We start from the raw sequence: 22,050 nt of genomic DNA on the forward strand, positions 1-22,050 counted from the left end.
AGGTCGAAAATGATAATACTAGATAAAGACAGATGCTTAATTTAAAAAATACTCTCAGTTCAGAAAAAAAGCTATACTTCCTTGTTGATTCAGTAAGATTTCTTAGGTCTTTTGGCAGATATGTTGAATTTGTGATTTAGATTAAGGCTATAATTTTAGAATACTTAACTATAAAAGAATATTACAGTTAATATGTTAATTGTCCTAATTACAGGAAGTTAATAATCACTGTTATAAAGTCACAGTACACATGTGATTTTCTTTAGGGCTCTCTCGCTACTTGCCAGTTATCTGAACCATTACTGTGGTTTATTTTGAGAGTATTGGATACCAGTGACGCCTTGAAAGCATTCCATGATATGGGTAAGATAAATTCTACAAATCGTCATTTAAGTGTATGCATTTGACAGTGTATGTTGTCATTTTTGTAGTCTTCTGTGAAAGGTGACTGAATGTCACACTGTCTTATTTTCATTTGGTGTTCTTTGTAAATTAGGTGGAGTTCAGCTCATTTGCAACAATATGGTTACTAGTACAAGGGCTATTGTAAACACTGCAAGAAGTATGGTATCAACTATTATGAAGTTTCTTGATTCTGGTCCCAATAAAGCTGTTGACAGCACTTTGAAAACAAGAATACTAGCTTCTGAGCCTGACAATGCAGAAGGGATCCATAACTTTGCACCCCTGGGTAAGAAAAGAATTACTAAATCTTATTGATATGAACTTACATATTTTATTAGCTGGTATGAAGCAGAAATAGTTCTTGAAGTCAGTTGATCATGTGATAATATCACCAAACAAGTGATTTTAAAGGTAGTGGTTTTTGAAACAGTCTGTTGGTTAGAAGGGAGTTTTTAATAGCTCCCATTTTAATGATCTCATTTGTTTGTATTTCCGAGTTAAATAGTAACACCTTTTGTGAAATGAAATAGCAGATTTTTGTGTCTGTTTTCACCATAAATGTTAATCAGTTTAAAGAACTTGTTCCATCTTATTTTGAGTTATTTTAAGAAGCTTCCGTTTTAGGTGGGTACTCCTTTTCCCAGTTTATTGTGCTGGATTTGTTATTACCTTAGTTTTCATTTGACGTGTGAATATAAAGAAATTAGGCAACGATTAATAATGAACTTATCACCTTGCAGGTTGACTGGGTGTCTTGATATTTTGTAAATACTGTGACAAATCGTGTTAAACACACACTAATAAATATGTTTGTAGCATCAGATGTTTATGATTTTAGCTAATTTTTCTGGTTCAGTGATTAGATAGTTCTTGAAGGTTTATTTGGGTTCTTTTACAGAATTTTTATGATTTTTATAATATCTTCTGTAGGTACAATTACATCTAGCAGTCCAACTGCCCAACCAGCTGAGGTGCTTTTACAGGCCACGCCTCCTCATAGGAGGGCTCGCTCTGCTGCGTGGTCCTACATCTTCCTGCCGGAGGAGGCTTGGTGTGACCTCACCATTCACCTTCCTGCAGCAGTGCTTCTTAAAGAGATACATATCCAGCCTCACCTTGCATCTCTTGCGAGTGAGTAGTATTTTTTGTAAAGAAACATGTATGAAAATAAACTGTAATGTAGGAACACTTAAAAATGAGAGAAAATATTTAGTAAACAGTGATACATTTAGGTATGATTCCCAGATTGCTTAATTTTGAATTTTTTTGTGTAATATTCAACATTACCACCAAATCATTTCCCATGAAATGAATTGACATAGCTATTCCCCTTAAACAAATGGAATGTTTCATGAAATCCAGACCAACCTATTTCAGTTATATATAATTTTTCCTTGCCTTTCTCCCCAAATTTATTAAGCTATAGCATTAACTTGAAATGAGTTAGTTTACACACCTGTAGATAGCAGGCGTACTTTCTCTAGCCCCATCCTCAGTGCCAGTCCTGCAGTGGGAAATTAGCTTGGATTTATGTGTTGTTCCCTCCCCCCCCCCCCATTGTAAGATAATTACATGTACACAGTTTTTTATTTTAATAACTTGACTGTAATATTTAATATTTTTAATATTTGAGTGTGATTTTTTAAATTTGTACTATATTGAGTATCATTCATTTGGTGTTTTTTCATTGAATATATTTTGTTTTCACTTTGCAAGGTGTAAATAATTGAAAAGAGTTTTTAGGAAACAAGTTTTACATTAAGAGGAAAAAGAACTCTTCCAAGTATTCATAAAGGAATCTGAAATACTATTTTGCATTTTTGATCCCAGATTCTTTCAGTATAAGCATAGTGAATTTGGGGCGCCTGGGTGGCTCAGTTGGTTGAGTAACCAACCCTTGATTTTGGATCGGGTCGTGATCCCAGTGTCCTGGGATTGAGCCCCACGTTGGGCTATGTGCCAAGGATAGAGCCTGCTTGGGATTCTCTCCCTCTGCCCCTCTCCCCATTCACATGCTCTTGCTCTAATAATAATAAAAAAAAAAATAGTGATTTTTAAATGTTTGTTTATTTTTAGAGAGAGAGAGAGAGAGAGAGAGTATGAGCGGGGGAGGGTCAGAGAGGGAAGGAGACACAGAATCGGAAGCAGGCTCCAGGCTCTGAGCTGTCAACACAGAACCTCATCTGGGGCTTGAACACACGAACCGTGAGATCATGACCTGAGATGAAGTCTTAAACTTAACCAACTGAGCTACCCAGGTGCCCCAAAGCACTTTGTTTTTGGTATATTATTCTTTTCCAAATTACTTGCAACCCTAAGCCGTTAACATATTAATCAAATGTCCCACATTGTGGGTGATAATTCTGAGTAATAGAAATAATAGAGTAATTGCCAGTTTGGCAGTTTTTTTCTTGCAGAGACTCAAGTTATGTAAATGTGGATTACATATCTTCAGTTATTTTTATTTAGGGGAATGTTACAATTTTTAAAATACTATTTTTGTTATATTGTAGATCTCATATCTTATGTTGGAAAATAGCTCCAAAATCAGTCCTGGTGAAAGTCAGTGACAAAGTATGACGTGGCATATAAATTATCTGTTTGCAAGTTCATAATGTAACTGAAAGCTGCTCTTTTACTGGGATTTCTGCTAAACCATGAAGTCCAGTTCACATTTTCTTTAATAAGCTTTCACTCTTCCCTTCCTCCAGCCTGCCCGTCCTCTGTGTCCGTTGAAGTGAGTGCAGATGGGGTAAACATGCTCCCTTTGTCCACTCCTGTCGTCACCAGCGGCCTCACCTACATAAAAATTCAGCTGGTAAAAGCTGAAGTAGCTTCTGCTGTCTGCCTTAGACTTCATCGCCCCCGAGATGCCAGCACATTAGGCCTGTCACAAATTAAATTACTGGGCCTCACTGCTTTTGGTACCACTTCTTCGGCAACAGTTAATAATCCCTTTCTTCCATCTGAAGATCAGGTATCCAAAACAAGGTATGTTTTATTTCTCATTCTTTTTTTTTTTAATGATTTATTTATTTACTTATTTTTACTTTTTAATATTATTTTTTATTTTTTTAAATTTACATCCAAATTAGTTAGCATATAGTGCAACAGTGATTTCAAGAGTAGATTCCTTAGTACCCCTTACGCATTTAGCCCATCCCCCCTCCCAGAACCCCTCCAGTAACCCTCAGTTTATTCTCCATATTTATGAGCCTCTTCTGTTTTGTCCCCCTCCCTGTTCTTCTGTTATTTTTGTTTCCCTTCCCTTATGTTCATCTGTTTTGTCTCTTACAAAGTCCTCATAGGAGTGAAGTCATGTGATTTTTGTCTTTCTCTAATTTCACTTAGCATAATACCCTCCAGTTCCATCCATGTAGTTGCAAATGGCAAGATTTCACTCATTTTGATTGCCGAGTAATACTCCATTGTATATATATATACCACACCTTTATCCATTCATAGATTGATGGACATTTGGGCTCCTTCCATACTTTGGCTATTGTTGATAGTGCTGCTATAAATGTTGGGGTGCATGTGTCATTTCGAAACAGCACACCTGTATCCCTTGGATAAATGCTTAGTAGTGCAATTGCTAGGTCGTAGGGTAGTTCTATTTTTAGTTTTTTGAGGAACCTCCATACTGTTTTCCAGAGTGGCTGCACCAGCTTGCATTCCCAATGTTTTATTTATTTTTGAGAGAGAGTGCGAGCGTGTGTGAGCAGTGAAGGGGCAGAGAGAGATGGGGACAGAGGATCTGAAGCAGACTCCGCAGTGACAGCAGGGAGCTCATGTGGGGCTTGAGTCCATGAACCGTGAGATCATGACCTAAGCTAAAGTCAGATACTCAACCAGCTGAGCCACCCAGGCACCCCTTATGTCTGATTCTTAAAAAAAGCTTTCTGAACTTTTTATGAAATTATTTATTCTATGGTTTCTGTTTTAGGGCTTAGGAAGTCCTTTGTTCCATAGGTAGTTTATACAGTGCTGTAATTTTTTTTTTTTTTTTTAATTTTTTTTCAACGTTTTTATTTATTTTTGGGACAGAGAGAGACAGAGCATGAACGGGGGAGGGGCAGAGAGAGAGGGAGACACAGAATCCGAAACAGGCTCCAGGCTCTGAGCCATCAGCCCAGAGCCTGACGCGGGGCTCGAACTCACGGACCGCAAGATCGTGACCTGGCTGAAGTCGGACGCTTAACCGACTGCGCCACCCAGGCGCCCCATACAGTGCTGTAATTTTATTAGATGTAATAGAGATAATGATTCTTTAGAACCAGAACTTGGAGGCTGGTTAAAATTGAAATTTATGTGTGTTTAATTCTTGAGGTATGTACAATGTGTAGTATCTGTGGGTATGGATTTCTGTTCTTTGGATCAGAGTCTAATATATGAATTTCCACATGCCTGTCACCAGGATATATCTGAGCCATACAAATTGACCTAGTCTCTGACTAGACAGAGACCTAGTCTTGTATGATAATTCCTAAATGGCAGTTAGTGGAAAGGTTAGATTTGAGCCATACAAATTGACCAAATAAACAAGGACCTGAATATGTCCTTTAATTCACATTTATCTGGTAAAATTTGTTAGTTGAAAATGTTATACACTGGTTCTATTGAAAGTTTTGCCTGATAAGAAAATTTGGATTTTTTTATTCTCAAGCTGCCAAGACTTTATAGTTTCACAAGGCTATAATCCTATGCATTTCATATTTAAACATGTATATGTATATATAAAAAAACATTTTCTGACTGGGCACCTGGCTGGTTCAGTCAGGAGAGCATGTGATCCTTGATCTTAGGGTCATGAATTCAAGCTCCACGTTGCACGTGGAGCCTCTTTTTAAAAAATACAAAAACGTTTTTTGACTGGTTGAACAAAAGACAGGTAGTTCCTAAATGCTGTTAGTGGTTAAGTATTTTTATTTGTTACACTATGGAGGAAACTTAACTGTGTTTAAGTCCTTCTTCATGTTCTAGCATTTTTTAAATGAAGATTTGTGTTATTTATGAGACACAACATGCTGATTTTTCAGTTTTGTTTTACCCCAGAAATAATCTGAGCCACTTGAATTTACCACGTAAGCTGCTTTGTGTTGTCTTTTTCAGTATCGGCTGGTTACGGTTATTGCATCATTGCCTTACTCACATAAGTGATCTGGAAGGAATGATGGCGAGTGCGGCTGCACCTACTGCTAATCTGCTGCAGACTTGTGCTGCCTTACTGATGTCCCCGTACTGTGGGATGCACTCACCCAACATTGAGGTTGTGCTTGTAAAGATAGGACTGCAGTCCACGAGAATTGGCCTGAAGCTCATAGACATTCTCCTGAGAAACTGTGCAGCATCAGGCAGTGATCCTACAGGTGACCACCGTTAACTTTGATATTTTAATTTTTACCTATCTGCAAAACAGTGACAGTTACTTAATCACTTAATCTTTGTGATGAAATCTGTTTCTGAAATTAATTTCCATTATGGCTTCAATGTCCTTGGAGTTTTTTTTGTTGTTGTTGCTGTAATTTATGGAAACGTAATTTTTAATTAACAATTTAAAATTAAATTGAGCAAATGTTCCTATACCATTTGCTTATTTAGCAAACTTTCTTTTGGTTCTTTATTGCAAGATCTAAACAGCCCTTTACTTTTTGGAAGACTGAATGGACTCTCTTCCGATTCTACGATAGATATTCTTTACCAGCTTGGAACAACTCAGGATCCTGGAACAAAAGACAGGTATATGTTGATCTTGTTTTTTTCTTTTGTTCTGTTTCTTTTTTTCCTTTTTTAAAATTAATTAATTTTTTAATATTTATTTATTTTGAGAGAGAGAGAGTGAGCGGGGGTGAGACAGAGAGACAGGGAGACAGAGAATCCCAAGCAGGCTCCATGCTGTCAGCACAGAGCCTGATGCAGGGCTTGAACTCACGGACAGTGAGATCACTGTTTATTATTTAAGGACACACTTACACACAGTTATGTGATAGTGAGAGTTACTTCTAATACTTTCTCCTTAGGTTGTTTCGTAAAAGTCAAGACTGTTGATTATATTGGACATATACCTGTATGCTTTACATGATATAACTTCTAGAAACTTTGTGAACATTAAACATCAATTTTTATGTATTTGGACATATCTTAAGCAAATTTGAATGGAAATAGAATTATAATCAGTATTACTTTTGACATATGGAATGGAATAAAATATTACAGTTTTTGAAATGTTTATTTACTTCAAGAGAGAGCACAAGTGAGGAAGGGGCAGAGAGAGAGAGAGGGAGAGAGAGAATCCTAAGCAGGTTCCACGCTGTCAACACAGAGCCCAGTGCCGGGCTCAGTCGCACAAACGATGAGATCATGACATGAATCGAAATCAAGAGCCAGACGTTTAAGTGACTGAGCCACTCAGGCGCCCCAAAATATTACACGTTTTTATGTGAACCATGTTGTTAGGAGCTCTTTGTTAAGTTGTGGTGCTGTCAAATCATACAATCTTAGGTAGCATTTACTGCTGTGTATGAATATTAGAATATTGTGTCCATATTAGGCACCTAGACTATTTTGACAAAAGTAATGTTTTTTTTGATTACTTATTATTTGTAATATTCATTGACAGCTTTTCATTAGCTCTCTACCTTCTATCTCCTTCCTACTGCAAGGTGAAATGTTGTCATACAAAGTAAATAATATTTGAATATCTCACCTAAATATTTAGTGATGGTTTACGTATAGGTAATTTTGGATGGGTTTTACTAATGTACCTTTTCTTTGATGTCTTCTACCTCCACATTGAGAAGAACTTCCCAAGTATTTTTGAGACACGTTTTTGTTGACAAATTTTGGGTGATGATTTGTCATTCTCATGTTTTATATATATCATATATCAATACCAGAATACCATTTATAGAATGTGTGACTCCATAAACAATTAATCTTTACTATTTTCTGAGTTAATGCTATCCTTTAATATTTTGGTTAATATTCAAGAAAATCATTTGATATTTTGTTAGTTTGTTTATAAAATATTAACAAATCATTAATTTTGCGGGTACTTACTCATTTATTGCTTTTTACTGAATAGTTGCTGTGTGCGTGGCACTGTGCTAGATACTAGAGTGTCCAAGTTTATTGAATCCAGCTTTTTGCCTTGTATTGGGGAGACAGAATACTGTCACTCACAAGGGACAATTTACATAGGTCAGACTTGGGGATTTGGGGTAGTGTCAGGCGTGGCAGGTGCCTAGTAAATTTTGATACTTTAATCACTGATAATGTAATAAGCTTTAACTTATTTTTAGGTTAGTTGCTTTCATACTCTCCGATGAAGAATGTTCAAATGGCATTTAATGAAGTAAATTTATTTCCAGCATGGTAACTTCAAGATATTAAATAAGCTGAATTATTTCTATAAAGCTTTTTGCTTCACATAAGTAATATTATTATATTTAAAAATAGATTGGAATTTTTTGGAATATTTTTTTTAATGTTTCTTTTTGAGAGAGAGACAAAGTGTTAGTGGGGGAGAGGCACAGAGAGAGGGAGACACAATCGGAAGCAGCCTCCAGGCTCTGAGCTGTCAGCCCAGAGCCTGACGTGGGGCTCGAACCCACATACTGTGAGATCATGACCTGAGCTGAAGTTGGATGCTAAACTCACTGAGCCACTTAGGCACCCCTGGAATATTTTTTGATAGAATAAATTGTGCCAAATTCAAATTATAATGGCTAATGAGGTAAAAAAGAATTAAAAAATTAATTTTATTTTTTTAATGCTTATTTATTTTGAGAGAGAGACAGAGAGCGAGCAGGGGAAAGGCAGAGAGAGAGAGAGGGAGACACAATCTGAAGCAGGCTCCAGACTCTGAGCTATTAGCATAGAGCCCGACATAGGGCTTGAACCCACGAACTGTGAGACCATCACCTGAGCTGAAGTCGGACGCCTAACGCACTTAGCCACCCAGGCCGCCCCATAAAAAATTAATTTTAAATATTTTTCTAGAACAACTTTCTTAAAATAGCTTACAATTATTTAATTCTTTAATAGTTCTTTGTTTTTTTTTTTTTTTGTCATAGGAAAATTACCCTAAATAAAATTGTTCTCACTGCATAATACTTTTTAAAACATAAATGTTGGGGCGCCTGGGTGGCGCAGTCGGTTAAGCGTCCGACTTCAGCCAGGTCACGATCTCGCGGTCCGTGAGTTCGAGCCCCGCATCAGGCTCTGGGCTGATGGCTCAGAGCCTGGAGTCTGTTTCCGATTCTGTGTCTCCCTCTCTCTCTCTGCCCCTCCCCCGTTCATGCTCTGTCTCTCTCTGTCCCAAAAATAAATAAACGTTGAAAAAAAAAATAATTAAAAAAAAAAAATAAATGTTTTAGAACTGACATAACAACAAAATTATTGGCTTCCGCACACTGAGAAAATCTTACTCTTTCCCAATTACCTCATCTGCTTTCTCTTTTTCTGACTTATATTTATTTCCTATCATATGAAATTTAAAGGGTCTTGTCGGGGGCAACTGGGTGATTCAGTTGGTTAAGCATCTGACTCTTGGTTTCGTCTCAGGTCATGATCTCATGGTTCGTGAGTTTGAGCTCCACGTCGCTTCGTGCCCACAGTGCGGGACCTGCCCTTCCCTCCCTCTCTCCCTCTCTCTCTCTCTCTCAAAATAAATAAATAAAAACTTTAAAAATATATATTAAAAAAACAGTAAAATAAGGGGTCTTGTTCAGAGCAGAGAAGGGGTTTAAGTAGCATTCTATACCTTCCTACCCGCATTTCTTGTAACCTGAAGCAAAGAATCTTATAAACTCCAAAGCCATATTGCTTTAAAAGATGTTATTCTATGGGGCGCCTGGGTGGCTCAGTTGTTTGAGCGTCCGACTTCGGCTCAGGTCACCATCTCGTGGTCCGTGAGTTCAAGCCCCGCGTCGGGCTCTGGGCTGATGGCTCAGAGCCTGGAGCCTGCTTCCGATTCTGTGTCTCCCCCCCTCTCTGCCCCTCCCCCGTTCATGCTCTGTCTCAAAAATAATAAACGTTTAAAAAAAAAATTAAAAAAAAAAGGTTATTCTCTGGGCGCCTGGGTGGCTCAGTCAGTTAAGTGTCTGACTCTTGATTTCAGCTTGGGTCACGATCTCACAGTTTTGTGAGTTCAGACCCCTGCAGTGACTCTGTAGAGCCTCCTCCAGATTCTCTCTCTCTCTCTCTCTCTCTCTCTCTCTTCTTCTCCCCTGCTCATGCTCTCTCTCAAAATAAATAATAAACTTAAAAAAAAATTTTTTTTAAATGTTGTTCTCAGTATTCCCCCAACTCCAGGGTATTAAGGGTAGGGTGACACTTGAGAAAAAGTACTTACGTTGGGGCTATATTCTGTTGTCAGAGTGCAGGGAGGTGGGTGACTGCTAGTAGTATTTAATGGTTGGGGGCCAGGGGAGTAAGACATGCTGTGTTGCATGAGATTCTGCACAATAAAGAATTAGCCCCAGATTACTATTCTGGGTTGTGTGGATTTGTTATAAGATGAAAGAAAATTTACAGGAGACCATGAATTTGTTAAGTTTTGTATCCTGTAAGTCCAGATATTTATAGGGTTTTTTTGGTAAGTGAGTTAAGAAATTACCCAATGTTTATTTGCAGAATTATATGTTATCATATGTTATTTCAAACATTTTCATCAGTTAAGATTAGTAAGGTTATTGGAGAAGTAGAACTACTATGTCAGTTTTGCTTACATAAGTTCCTTTTCCTTCCTAGTTTAGATTAAAAGTACCAAGAACATTAGTATATGACTCTCATAAATGCAGTGCTTACTTGAAATGGCGGTATTTATCCATATTAAATGTCAGTTATGGTATAATTGGTTATTTGAATTCATTTTCTTTTAAGAATTCAGGCCTTGTTAAAATGGGTCAGTGATTCTGCAAGAGTGGCTGCTATGAGGAGAAGTGGCAGGATGAGCTACATGTGCCCTAACTCTTCGACAGTAGAGTATGGCCTTCTCATGCCATCTCCTTCTCATTTGCACTGTGTAGCAGCAATTCTGTGGCACAGTTATGAACTGCTTGTAGAGTACGATTTACCAGCGCTGCTGGACCAAGACCTCTTTGAGTAAGTACGATTTTTGAAATCCTTTTTTTTCCGTTAGCAGATTGTTACAGGTTTTCACATGATGAAATGGTATTTTATATGCTTGTTTGGATAATAATAATACTTTGAAAGTAGTAGTTACATAGAATCATGTATAATTTTGAAATTAGGTGCTTACAAATTTAATTAGATTTATCTCCACTAAGAAGAAATATTAGTGTCATTGCTTGCTTTCTCCCACCTAAAATTGGAGTGTTTAATGTATGTGTTCCTACAGGTCATGGTATTTATTCTTTTTTGCAAATTTACCCACCAGACTTTTTTATTGGGCTTGTGCACATGCCAACGGGGGAGGGACAAGGAAGAGAGAAAATCTCAAGCAGGTTCCATCCCCAGCATGGAGCCCAACACGGGGCCCAGTCCCACAACTGTGAGATCATGACCTGAGCCGAAATCAAGAGTGGGACGCTTAACCGACTGAGTCACCCAGGCACCCCCAGATTGTTTTTTTATCCTTAATGTACAGCTATTTAAAGAGTAAAAGTATAATTGGAAATTTTGAAAGACTTACTACTTTAGAGAGTTTTTATGGTTGGTTGTTTTTCCTGCTTTCTAGTTATCTGATAGGATTGTTCTTTTGGCAGTTTCTGCTTACCCACATTTCTTTATCATACTTAGGGCTTTGTTGAACTAGCGCCTGTAATTGCTAACTCTATAACAGAATATTGTATTTATTTCTGAGGAGTTCCATGACCTAATAAAAGACTGGCCTTTTGTCCTTTTTAGTCCGTCATTTTCATATTTGGTCTTCTCAATTGGCATAACCCACGACTTATTAATGAAACTTACTAATAGTTTTTGATTTGCAAACGTGAATGTTAAGCCATCAATCATGTCAAATTCAATCTGAACATCTCTATTGTGTAATTTTTCAATGTTTCTTTCTTTCTTTAAGTTTATTTATTTATTTTGAGAGACTGCGCAAATGTGGAGGGGCAGAGGGAGAGAGAGAATCCCAAGCAGGTTCCACCTTGTCAATGCAGAGCCTGATGCTGGGCTGAAACTCAGGAACCATGAGATCATGGCCTGAGCTGAAATCAAGGGTTGGACACTTAACTGACTGAGCCACCCAGGCACAACTCCAGTGTTTCTTTTTTTTCGACGTTTATTTATTTTTGGGACAGAGAGAGACAGAGCATGAACGGGGGAGGGGCAGAGAGAGAGGGAGACACAGAATCGGAAACAGGCTCCAGGCTCTGAGCCATCAGCCCAGAGCCTGACGCGGGGCTCGAACTCCCGGACCGCGAGATCGTGACCTGGCTGAAGTCGGACGCTTAACCGACTGCGCCACCCAGGCGCCCCGCAACTCCAGTGTTTCTTTATGTAACTTTTTTGAGGTCACACATAGAGCGGTAGATACATTTAAATACAGATCTCTTGATTTTCTGTACTGGTTTTACAAGTCTAATCTAACTTCATCTACCTAAATACCTAAATAATGTATATCAAAGCAGTCATCATGAAATCTTATAGTATTCTATGTCAAATAAAACATATACTTTTATAGATGTCATGATTTTACACAGTGTACGTTGATTTCTAATATTACTATTGGAAAAATGAGGTCTTTCTAAAGATACATATATAATATTAACCTGGTGTCTTTTATTCCCCTAGGTTACTTTTTAATTGGTCCATGTCTCTTCCCTGCAATATGGTTTTGAAGAAAGCTGTTGACAGTCTACTTTGCTCAATGTGTCATATACACCCAAATTATTTTTCTTTGCTCATGGGCTGGATGGGGATTACCCCTCCTCCAGTGCAGTGTCACCACAGACTGTCCATGACTGATGATAGCAAAAAGCAAGATCTTACTTCATCCTTAACAGATGACTCTAAAAATGCACAAGCGCCTCTTGCACTAACTGAATCACATTTGGCAACCCTTGCATCCTCTTCTCAATCTCCAGAAGCCATCAAACAATTATTGGACTCAGGTTTGCCTTCTCTTCTTGTGAGGAGTCTGGCTAGTTTCTGCTTCAGTCACATTTCTTACTCAGAAAGCCTTGCTCAGTCAATAGATACTTCCCAGGACAAGCTCAGGCGGCATCATGTTGCACAACAATGTAATAAGATGCCTATCACAGCAGACCTGGTTGCTCCCATTCTTAGGTTTTTGACAGAAGTTGGCAGTAGCCATGTTATGAAAGACTGGCTCGGTGGGTCTGAGGTCAATCCACTGTGGACAGCACTTCTGTTTTTATTGTGTCATTCTGGGTCCGCTTCTGGAGGACATAATTTAGGTGCACAACAACAGACTAGTGCAAGACCGGCCTCTCTTTCTTCAGCTGCTCCAACAGGATTGACTACTCAACAGAGGACAGCTATTGAGAACGCCACTGTTGCATTCTTCCTGCAGTGCATTTCATGCCACCCTCATAATCAAAAACTGATGGCCCAGGTAAGATTAGAAATACCGGCTTAAGTTTTAGGCATCTTATTATTTTAATACAATGTTAAATAACACTAATGAAATTAGTTGAGAAAGGGGTATGTATTACAGGTGATAATGAAGATTGGGGTACGGTCCATTTAGAGATCTAAATTGAAACTGTAATTAAAATAAAGTCTTGATATATCTTCCCTCTTCCTCTCAACTGTCACATATTCCTTTTGATGAGATAATGGGCAAATTCACAACGATTCTAGCTATAGATCATACATTCCTATTTTTAAACTCATCTCCCCCTGCCCCCCATAAAGAGGACAAACCAGAAGAACAATACGGGCTGCTGAAAGACGATTGACCACTTGAAGGTGTCATCTCATCTGCTGTGGAGTATTGTATTTTGTTGTAACTGGCTTGCTATGACTTTTAGTTTGCTTCTAATGAAGCAGACATTAGGGTAGATTTCAGATAGGAGACTCCTGACATCTCACTAAAAATATGAGAGATGATTTCATTGTTTTAAGTCCATGGGGACAAAAATCTTGAAAGCTAGAATTATTATAAGGACGATTCTAGTTGATTTTTGCCAGATTCTGCTCCTTTCTAGCTGTTTTGACCTTTGTCTAGAGACAGTTAACATAATTTTCAAGAAATACTGAATGATTTAACTTTATTGAGAAGGATAGCAAGATACTTGAGTGTCTGAAGTATTTAATTATTGCCACACTTGATCTGCTTAATATGCCTAATTAAAGGAAATGTCTAAATTATCAATTTTAACCAAGGTCATGGATATGAGAATTTGAAAATCTGGTTTGTACCTCTGAATAGCCTGAAACTTTTGTGTCTTACTGCTTTCTGGCTTAATTATCATCTCTCAGCTTCTTGTTAAGGCTTTGTTTGATATTTTTAATACCCTTTTTTCATAATTTTTATTGCATTGTAAGCACATTGATATTGACTCAAGTTGAAAGTAAGTTGGTTACACCAGGTATTTATGTGAAAACCCTGTAGTAGTAGTTTATCCACAGAAATTTTCTCTGGGGATAATCTTTTTTTTTTTTCTTGAAAGTACACAGCTGCAGATAAATAGTGCACTTAACTTTTAAATCTCTTTACTTGCCAGGTCCTCTGTGAACTTTTTCAAACGTCTCCCCAAAGAGGGAACCTTCCAACATCAGGGAACATTTCAGGGTTTATACGTAGATTGTTTTTGCAATTGATGCTGGAGGATGAGAAAGTGACAATGTTTCTTCAGTCTCCCTGTCCAGTGAGTATTTTAACAGTTAAATCTTAATATTAGCTGTGTATAAAGATATTTTATAATTTCATATCAGAATCTGCAGTTACCTCTACATCCTAATTTCTAAAATAGCAAACTGAAACTAGAACAACCTTGGTACTTAATGATAGGACTTACAAGTCTGTTTTGGATAACGCTTCGTGTGATAAATAGCCTAATTATACACTACCATGGAAAGTATAATTTGGTTGGGGGAAAGAGTGACAGATTATTAGGTACAGTGGTGCTAATACGAAAGTTGAGCAACAAATCAGATGTCAAATTACCACATTTAAAAAAAATTTTTTTAATGCTGCTTTTTGAGGGAGGGAGGAAGAGGGGGAGAGAGAGAGAGAGAGAGAGAGAGAGAGAGCGCGCATGAGTGGGGGAGGGACGGAGAGAGAGGGAGACACAGAATTCAACGCAGGCTCCAAGCTTCAAGCTGTCAGCACAGAGCCCGATGTGGGGCTCAAACCTACAAACCACAAGATCATGACCTAAGCCAAAGTTGGATGCTTAACTGACTGAGCTACCCAGGCACCCTTCAAATGTACCATACTTTCAAAAATATATAAAATATACTCTTTATATTTACACTTTTTATTCTTTTAGAAAAACTTTTGAAATTGTTTTGTAATGATACATGTTTCCGAAAAATCACTTCTTGATTTCTTTTGAATTTTCAGCTGTATAAAGGTAGAATTAATGCTACAAGCCATGTCATCCAACATCCAATGTATGGAGCAGGCCATAAGTTCCGTACACTTCATTTGCCGGTCTCAACAACATTATCAGAAGTTCTTGACAGAGTGTCAGGCAAGTCAGATTTAAGTATTAAAATTTTTCTTTAACTTTATGTTACATTATATAAAATTTTTATTATGTTTTGTAACTTTATTTTACTGCATCTACTCACTCAGCAAAACCATTTCATGAATAGAAAGGTCAGTGTGTCTTTACATTTTCAAGCATGAGAAAGAAGCTGATAAAGGAGACAAAGTGTATGTGCGCTGCCTTCTAGCACCCATAGTTCTTTTGCTGTGGTGTGTGTTGTGTGGAGAATTGACAGAATGGACGGTTGGAAATGTTGACAAGCCTTGGGAAGCCATTGATGGAATTTTTTCACAATAAACCGTAGGGCTTTTTTGTAATAGGTGATTGCAGGCTATTAGGTTGGATAACAGGATTCTAAATAATAAATACTTACTAGATCTCAGGAAGAAATGAATGGTCAGGAGATGAAAATGAAGTAGGTAGACTTGATTGGTGACCTTTTTATTTATAATAGTGAAGAAAGCAGAGAGAAATTATCCCCTAGGCTTCCTGCCTGTATTCTAAGATGATGACTTTAAACAGTATACAGGTTATTAAAACACAGGTTTGTATTATATTAAAATATAAGCAGTTTTGATGGCAGAATGCAGATCAACTGTAGTTTGATTGCCTGTAGATAGTTTGATTGCCTCTCAGAAATCTTGAGAATGAAATCAGTGAGTAAATTGATTGAGCACCTTCTATGTGTAAGTCCTCAGGCTGTTAAGAGTAAGCAAGACCTGTACCCTGCCCCTCAATATTAGGGTCTTACTTATGCTGTTTAAAAAGTAAATGAAATTTAAGAATGTTTGCATTCCAATATAAATGTAAGTATGTTTCTATCTGTATGCATTAGAAGGGAGTACCTAAGTACTATAGCTGGGAACTTAGGAGTATCTCAGAAAAAAAGCTGATGTCCATGTATCAGTGGGAAATACAAAGCTTATTTTGTAATTTCTCAGCTTAGAAAAAAACTGGGTTGAAGAGATTTGGGAGTTGTTACCATCCATAGATGGTAAGTTAAACCATGTGAATGGATGTGATCGCTATGAGAAAATAAGGTAGAAAAGATTCTTTCTTGGTTTTAGTCACTGCAGCCACACAAGTATGTACATAATACTATATAATTCTTTCCTTTTTATAAGTTAAACAATAAAATGTTCAAATACTATTATAATTGTATAAATAACATTTGTTCTTATTTGAAATGTCTGCCATATCTTGTTACAGCTAAACTTTTTTGAAAATTTGATTTTATAGACTTTTTTTCTATCATAGCCTTGAAATTGTTCCTTGTGTGTGACGAAGAAAAAAATTAATAATTAATTAAATGAAAGAAGGAGAAGTGGGCAAGAGTACTGAAGTTCAGTTATTGCTATTTCCTATTGATCATGGGAAAGTATAGACATTATATTAGAAAATAACTGGAAATTTAATATTTTTCTTTTTCTTCACTATAAAGGAATACTGTTTTCTAAAATGTCTTATTAGGTCATTAAGAGTAATGACCTTTATTACCTACAAATTTAAAAAATAAATTGGTTACTTTCTAAGAATACTACTCCTAGTAAAAAGTCAGACAAAGAGTCATTCTGAGCAAACATGGAAAATTTTCAAGTGCTAATTTAACCTGTATTTAGCAATGCTTTGGTCCTTTAAAGTGTATTATGATCTTTAGCCATACTTGGTATGATATATTTACATGTGCATATATATTTTATCAATATGTATAAAAACAAGTAATCCAAAATTAATAATTTTACTCACTTCCCATAGCTTTTGACTACATTGCTTTCAAATAATATAGTTATGTGTCAGTATCTTTGCTTTTACAAATTTCTGTCATTGCTTTTAAGCAATTTGTTATATGCCTTGTGGTTTCTTGCTGCTTATGATGTGGGTTTGTTGACTTTCTTGAATCTGGGTGTATAGATTCCATCATATTTGGAAATTTTTTTACAAATATTTTCTCATATTTTCTGTCTCTTTCTCTCTTCACGTAGAGTAATTCAGGTTACACATTGATTAGGCCTCTTGAAGTTCTTCCATGGCTCACTGAAGCTCTGCTCATTCCCCCCACCCTGACCCCCTGCCTCTTTTTCCCCCCTCTGTTTAAAATTTTTGGATGATTTATGGGGCGCCTGGGTGGCGCAGTCGGTTGAGCGTCCGACTTCAGCCAGGTCACGATCTCGCGGTCCGGGAGTTCAAGCCCCGCGTCAGGCTCTGGGCTGATGGCTCAGAGCCTGGACCCTGTTTCCGATTCTGTGTCTCCCTCTCTCTCTGCCCCTCCCCCGTTCATGCTCTGTCTCTCTCTGTGCCAAAAATAAATAAATGTTGAAAAAAAAAAATTTAAAAAAAAAATTTTTTTTGGATGATTTATATTGCTCTGTCTTCAATTCTGTTCCTCTGTAGTGCCTACTAATTTGTTCTTTTTTAATATCTCCTTGTCCTTTTTTAAAGTGTATAAGCTTTCCTTTAAACATGTTTATGTTGATTATTTGTTCCTCATTATGGATTGTATACTATTGCTTCTTTATTTGCCTGGAAAATTTTATTGGACTTCTACTTTTTTACTTTTTGGGTGCTGGATATTTTTGTAGTTTAATAAATATTTTTTATTTTGTTCTGGGACAAAGTTATATTACTTGGAAATGGATTGCTTCTTTTAGATCTAGCTTTTAAATGTTATTAATTAGGAACAGAGCACCTTTTAAACTAAGGCAGAACTTATTTGTGATGATGGACATTTTTAATAAACTTGTACTGTCTAGTATGGTAGCTGTTGAGCACATGAAATGTGTTTGGTGAGACTAAGGAACTAAGTTTTTAATGAATTTAATTTTGAAAAGGTACTATATTGAAATAGAAGTAGGGTACCACATTTGAAAATGAAAGTCTAAGGCTACTTGGGCCTCACTACTGAGGTAATACCCATTTGAGAAATATTAGGAATTCACTAGGCATTGAGAACACTAAATATTACAGCCCTTATTTTAGACTCTGGGGTTGGTCCCCTTTTGAGAAGTACTTAACTTGGCTTTTGCTGATTTCCTCATATATAATGCTCATCTGTATGCGCTAAAGACCCAGAGGAGACTGTAGATCTCTGGAGCTCTTTCTCTCTGCAGATCTCTCCTCCCTAGCAATGTGACTTAAAAACTGCAGCCAGCCATCTTTGTCTTCCTGGACTCCCAGTCCGTATCCTTACCTTGGATGACTTCTGAGTTGTGCCGATCTATGGCCTGGGAAACTCTAGCAATGAGCTGGAGTAGTCCTAGAGCTCACCTCTTTAGTTTCCACTCACCTAGGCATCACTCTGTGGCCTTCCTGATGGCCATTGTGTGAAAACTATTTAATGTATTTTCCTAGTTTTTAGTTATTTCAGGTAGTAGAGTAAATCTGGTTTTGTTATTTCATCTTGATTAGAAGTGGTAATCCGAACTAGAACAATTTTTTTTTTTTTTAGTTAAAAAAATTGTTTTTAAATGTTTATTTTTGAGAGAGAGAGAGACTAACAGAGACAGAGTGTGAGCAAGGGTGGGGCAAAGAGAGGGAGACACAGAATCTAAAGTAGGTTCCAGGCTCTGACCTGTCAACACAGAACCCACCGTGGGGCTTGAACTCACAAGCCACGAGATTATGACCTGAGCGGAAGTCAGACGCTTAACTGACTGAACCACCCAGTCAGTTCATAAACATGAACTGAAAAATTTTTTTTCATGTTTATTTATTTATTGAGACAGAGGGTGCATGTGCACAAGTGGGGGAGAGGCAGAGAGAGAATCCCAAGCAAGCTCCATGCTCTCAGTACAGAGCCTGACATGGGGCTCTATCTCTCAAACCATGAGATTGTGACCTGAGCTGAAATCAAGAGTTGGACCATTAACCAACTGAGCCACCCAAGTGCCCCTAGAACAATTTTAATATATTTTTTTAAATGTTTTGTTTACTTTTGAGACAGAGAGAGACAAAGCATGAGCAGGGGAGGGGCAGAGAGAGAGGGAGACACAAAATCTGAAGCAGGCCTCAGGCTCCGTCCGAGCTGTCAGCACAGAGCCTGATGCGGGGCTCGAACTCACGGACTGTGAGATCATGACCTGAGCCGAAGTCGGATGCTTAACCAACTGAGCCACCCAGGTGCCCTGCCCCTAGAACAATTTTAAACAGACTATTGAGAAGAATGTTTTTTACTGATACCTTTTAGTATTTGACATTTATTGGTATGACACTATGTAAGTTCTTATCACCTAATGATCTTTACTGGTTTTCCTGATTATGCGTTGAATTAATTTTGTGATTTTTTTAAAGTATTTTATTTAGGCTTTCTAACTGTTTTTGCCTTTGTAATAAAGTAAATGTATTTTTGCATTATGTATTTTATGGTATTTACAGAATTTTCAAATTTCACACAAGAAACGGAAACTCTAAAGGCAGACTGTGGTTAGGAAGGAACTTCAGAAATTGACATCACAGGGGTATTTTTCAGACGTTCAAAGAAAGCACAACATAGGAGATAATGAAAACGTACTATTTTATCATTTTAATTGTTTCACCTTTTTAACATTTTTTTTAAATATGTTTTTATTTTTTTTTCGACGTTTATTTATTTTTGGGACAGAGAGAGACAGAGCATGAACGGGGGAGGGGCAGAGAGAGAGGGAGGCACAGAATCGGAAACAGGCTCCAGGCTCTGAGCCATCAGCCCAGAGCCCGACGCGGGGCTCAAACTCACGGACCGTGAGATCATGACCTGGCTGAAGTCGGACGCTTAACTGACTGTGCCACCCAGGCGCCCCTCACCTTTTTAACATTAAAAAAGCATTAGATCACAATTGTGTGAGTTAGAAAAGTGCAAAGAGAATCTGTATAACATATCCACACTGGTGAAAGTCACTCCTAAGTTCATCCAGGTTTTTGGATTTCTTAGTGGCCAAATCAGATCATTTTAGTTATTCATTTCTTGATGTTTAATAGCATGCCATATTCCAGAGTAATGAAAGAAAATATTGAGAGTTTAATAAAGTGCTTAATATTCGTTCTTAAAGTAGCTAAGCTTCCTAACTAAAAATAGCAAAACAAATCTTCATTATTGAAACTTGTTCCTTTCTATTCCCATTTGTAAAATAAGAAATCTACCATAATGCTTTAGGATGAGCCCTCAGCTCGAATTGTGTATTTGTCATTAAAGTTGTATCATAGCCTTGCTACAGGCTGTTTCCTTATTTTGAAAATAATATTCTTTCTTAATATGCATGTTGTGAGGACCAAATTACGTGTTTGTTGCAAATACACTGAACTGTGCCTACAATAAAAGAAATTTAATGGTAGTGGTTTTTCATTGCCTCAAGAGGTAATACTATTGTAATGTAATATTTTCTAGAGATAATAATTTAAGTGTCCTGGCTTATGAACAGTGGTGATTCCCTTTCATTGGTATCAGCAGGGATTGAACGTCAGGCTTTACCTCATCAGTTTTTCCTAAATCAATTTACATTGCCTTCATATTAATGATAAAATCTTGTTTAATCCTTGTCTAAAATGGTTAGCTTCCTTCTTAATGATTTTGAAAAGCAGTGTATTTTAGGTAATATTTTCTTACAGATACACCAAGTATCACTGCTAAACTAATTAGTGAACAGAAAGATGACAAAGAAAAGAAAAACCATGAAGAGAAAGAAAAAGTTAAGGCAGAAAATGGATTTCAGGACAATTACAGTGTTGTTGTTGCTTCAGGTATGCTTTCTGTTTTTTATAATCTTGATTTTTGTTTGGATTTTATATAAAATATAATCATATATACTCTAGGAACTTCATGTAATAAAAGGTGTTAATGCAAAAAGCTGACTTAAAATGATGTCATAATACTGGATGTAAAAACATTACACCTGAAATCTATTAATGTCCAAAGCTTACTGTATTTCATCAGATACTGAACATGTGTGAATCCTGTAGATACTCCATTTAAGCTTGACAGTACACAAGAGAATTGTACTATCAGGTAATTGAGGAAGACAAAATGACCAAGACAACTGGTAATTTTGGAGGATATTTTCTTATAAATGAAGTGATTTTAGTTCAAAAGATAAGGCTTAGTCTGTATTACTTTACTCCTCAAATAGGAGATGATGGATTTTATTTCTATCTCAGAGAAATAGAACAATAGAATTTAGCGTTATTTTTTACGTCCTTGGAGAATAGTTACGAACATGAAGCCAAAATTCATGGTATGTCATGAAGGACAAATAGAATTGGAAGATCAGATATAAAATCAGAAGAAACATTTCTCCCTTTTGGCATTAGTTAGGAATGTGATGCTATTTAAAAATATTGTAGAAATACTCTTTTATTTCATTGTGTGTTGACTGATATAGAATCTTCCTGATTCTTTTAGGGCTGAAATCCCAGTCAAAACGGGCTGTGTCAGCTACACCACCACGTCCACCATCCAGGAGAGGGAGGACAATTCCTGATAAAATAGGAAGTGCTTCTTCAGGAGCAGAGGCTGCCAACAAAATAATTACTGTCCCAGTGTTTCACCTGTTCCACAAACTTTTGGCAGGTAATGTTCACAATATTGAAAAATACAAAAAATTATAAAGACATGTAATCACCACACTCAGACTCCTGTTTAATCAAGTGCTCTGAGGTACATGAGTTAGTGAGACTTTGTCCATACAGCTCCCTCTAAGAAAAATGAGAAGAAAAGAAGAGGTAACCTTTTACATGCTCTTTTTAACATTATAATGTTGCATATTTATACTTTACTATCGTCTTAAATTTTGCTGTCAGTGTGCTATAATATCAGTAAAACTAATGTTTTAAAGAGGTCATAAAAAGTTATATAGGAAGGAGCGTGAGGCAGATTTTGAAGAAGTCGTTATGGTAGTAGAAGTCATTGATGTACCACTGAGAGTTAAGCAGTATTTTCTCTCTAACTAAAACATAATCTTTGACCAGTATACTTTCTCTTGGTCAAGGTGATACCCAATTTGTCTCCATTTTTGTGCTTTATTCT

The 22,050-nt window shown here is 37.0% G+C and overlaps 1 protein-coding gene across 13 annotated transcripts in view; it reads left to right on the forward strand.

Annotated features, from left to right (window-relative positions):
- The window catches only part of BIRC6 (baculoviral IAP repeat containing 6), a 225,633-nt gene that overhangs the window by 130,737 nt on the left and 72,846 nt on the right, over positions 1–22,050 (forward strand). For all 13 annotated transcript variants that reach the window (XR_005797250.1, XM_040496471.1, XM_040496472.1 and 10 more), the window contains 12 exons: positions 267–363; positions 497–691; positions 1,336–1,536; positions 3,117–3,396; positions 5,518–5,774; positions 6,036–6,144; positions 10,291–10,512; positions 12,169–12,952; positions 14,067–14,210; positions 14,909–15,038; positions 20,637–20,768; positions 21,427–21,594. Coding sequence is in view for 12 of the 13 variants with exons in the window: in XM_040496471.1 (XP_040352405.1) it covers positions 267–363; positions 497–691; positions 1,336–1,536; positions 3,117–3,396; positions 5,518–5,774; positions 6,036–6,144; positions 10,291–10,512; positions 12,169–12,952; positions 14,067–14,210; positions 14,909–15,038; positions 20,637–20,768; positions 21,427–21,594 (2,719 nt within the window). In the remaining variant the exon portion in view is untranslated. The remainder of the gene's footprint in view (positions 1–266; positions 364–496; positions 692–1,335; positions 1,537–3,116; positions 3,397–5,517; positions 5,775–6,035; positions 6,145–10,290; positions 10,513–12,168; positions 12,953–14,066; positions 14,211–14,908; positions 15,039–20,636; positions 20,769–21,426; positions 21,595–22,050) is intronic.

This window comes from Herpailurus yagouaroundi, unplaced genomic scaffold, assembly GCF_014898765.1.
Source record: "Herpailurus yagouaroundi ecotype Mexico unplaced genomic scaffold, PumYag 188, whole genome shotgun sequence".
In the NCBI taxonomy this organism is placed as follows: domain Eukaryota; kingdom Metazoa; phylum Chordata; class Mammalia; order Carnivora; family Felidae; genus Herpailurus; species Herpailurus yagouaroundi.